The following is a 2,128-nucleotide window of genomic DNA, read 5'->3' as shown; positions in this document are numbered from 1 at the left end:
GGAGAATGCCAAGCAATCAAAGTTGACCTTTTTTCCCTGCCGTGATAAATCCCACTACGCAAATCACAGAAAAGGAAGAGGAGGTGTGTGACCCTGTTGCACTTCTCCAAAATGTTGTGAGGTTGTGGCCCGGTTGTCTGGGCTTTTGGACTGCTTTGTCCTGGTAAAGCATGAGTGGTCTGAGCGCAGCTGCAGTTGAGCAACACGCAGCAGAACATGGTTTCATCTTTAATGGAGATTAACATCAATCTCCATTAAGCAGCTTTTGGTCACAGGAGAAGTCAGAATGGGTTTCTTGGACGTATTTAATTTTGAAGGTCTTCAGAGACTTTTAAAAAGCAAAGTGCAGTCAGTCTTACCCAAAAGTCCACAATGGGAACTTAATCTATCACAGCAGGAACAGCGAAAAGGACAGGTTTGTGATTTGAAGTTCACTCATCTCCCATTTTCACTGAGTTTCTAGCTTCAGAAAAAAATGTTTCTGTTCTTTCCATCAAAAACTTTCTTTAAGTTGGGAAGGGCACAACTTCCCAATGCTCTGGGTCAACTTTAAACAATTCCTGACAAAGCCAGCACCTATAAATACACATACCCCACCGGCTCTGACTCAGCTGTTACTGAACCGTAGGATTGCTGCCTGCCTACATGGTGATACACCAGATTTATTGCTATTATTAGCTGACGTGCAGCACAAAAGTGGGAGCTGTAGGGAGATTAAGATCTCTAGAAGCTTTCTGGCCAATTTCTGTAACTTCTCCCTCTGCTACCGCGTCCGCAGGTGCCTTGAGAAGCAATGGCCACAGCGGCTCTTCTGAAGTTAGCACCATCTTACCGCTACATCCCTTCAAGCACAGCAGCCCCTTTCTTGTGGACAAACGCCGTTGACATGCACGTCGCCAGGCCAAAATCTGCCAAGGGACGCACAAGGCCAAGCTTCAATTACTCTCAGAGCGTGGAAGCCTGTCCTTGCCGTGTGCCAGCTTCCCTGCCACCAGCCACTCCCCACGAATTAGTGAACAGCCGGAGAGCATCCTCCACAAAACCGGCATTCCCATCTGGCCAGGTGTCTCCTGAGGAAATCCCAGAGCTCCTGCAGCAAGTGCCTTTGAGGACCTCCTCTTCCCTGAACAAGTACAGGGTGCTCCCCTCCATCGGCTGGAAAAAAGTAGGGAGCGGTGCTGTGGAAGCGGTGGCTGAACAGACCAACCAGCTTAAAGTGAGTGGGGGGCAAAAGGATGCTCTGAAAATCAAAACTCTTTCTGGAGAACAAGGATCTGCCAGCGTATTGTCAGAAAGCGGTGTTCCTGATGAAGAAGGCTCACGTGCACAGTGTCCCCCTGAGAAGCCAGGAAGGAAAATGAGACAAGAGAGCGCTTTGACGTCAGCTTTAGGTTCAGAAGAGCTGCCGAAAGAAGAATCGCACTTGCTGCTCGCTGTTCGATCTCCCTCTGGTCAGAGATTTGAACATCATTTCAAGCCCACTGACAGTCTCCAGATGGTCCTTGCCGTGGCAGAACAGAAAATGTCAGCCAAATACAAGCATTGCAGTGTTGAAACGATGGAGGTGCCCCGAAGGAGTTTCTCTGACCTTACGAGGTCCCTCCAGGAATGTGGGATTCTCCACAAGTCCGTGCTGTGCATCCGACAGAAAGAGCAGCACGACACGGATCTTTAGGTGCCCAGCGATGCTGCCACGCTGCTCTGGGTCGTTGTGCTGAGTGGGATGCATGACTACTGGAAAAACTGAGTCTGATGTTTCCTGGGCCGCCTTCTTCATCTTGCCAGCTTCCAAAAATTCCCCTTGAAGCAGACTTGTGTATAAGTGTTGAAATAGTATTTCAAGTGTATATACCTGCTACATAAATAGCATCTTTTATCACGTGTGCCATCACAAACTGCTTCCTGAGCACCACCAACCTTTGGGCTTTTTGGTTTTTTGAAATCGCAGATGTTCTTCTTTGAAGATTGAAGTTTCCGAGACCTCTCCCCTTGTTCTTTTCCATTTTTCAGGAAGGTACCACTTCCCAGAGTGGATCCGAATGGAGGGGCACCTATTTGGGAAGGCAGAAACGGGACTGGTTTACTCTGGAGGACCATCTTCAGTAGGTTATCACCATCCTAAACATCA

The 2,128-nt window shown here is 48.4% G+C and overlaps 1 protein-coding gene across 1 annotated transcript; it reads left to right on the top strand.

Moving 5' to 3' along the window:
* The first annotated feature begins 793 nt into the window (after positions 1 to 793).
* UBXN10 (UBX domain protein 10) lies at positions 794 to 1,675 on the top strand. Its single transcript, XM_009889963.1, has one exon. The coding sequence runs from the start codon at positions 794 to 796 to the stop codon at positions 1,673 to 1,675; it is 882 nt and encodes a 293-aa protein (XP_009888265.1).
* The last annotated feature ends 453 nt before the right edge of the window (positions 1,676 to 2,128 follow it).

Source organism: Charadrius vociferus, unplaced genomic scaffold, assembly GCF_000708025.1.
Source record: "Charadrius vociferus isolate BGI_N301 unplaced genomic scaffold, ASM70802v2 scaffold838, whole genome shotgun sequence".
Lineage (NCBI taxonomy): Eukaryota > Metazoa > Chordata > Aves > Charadriiformes > Charadriidae > Charadrius > Charadrius vociferus.
This window is presented reverse-complemented; position numbering and strand designations above follow the sequence as displayed.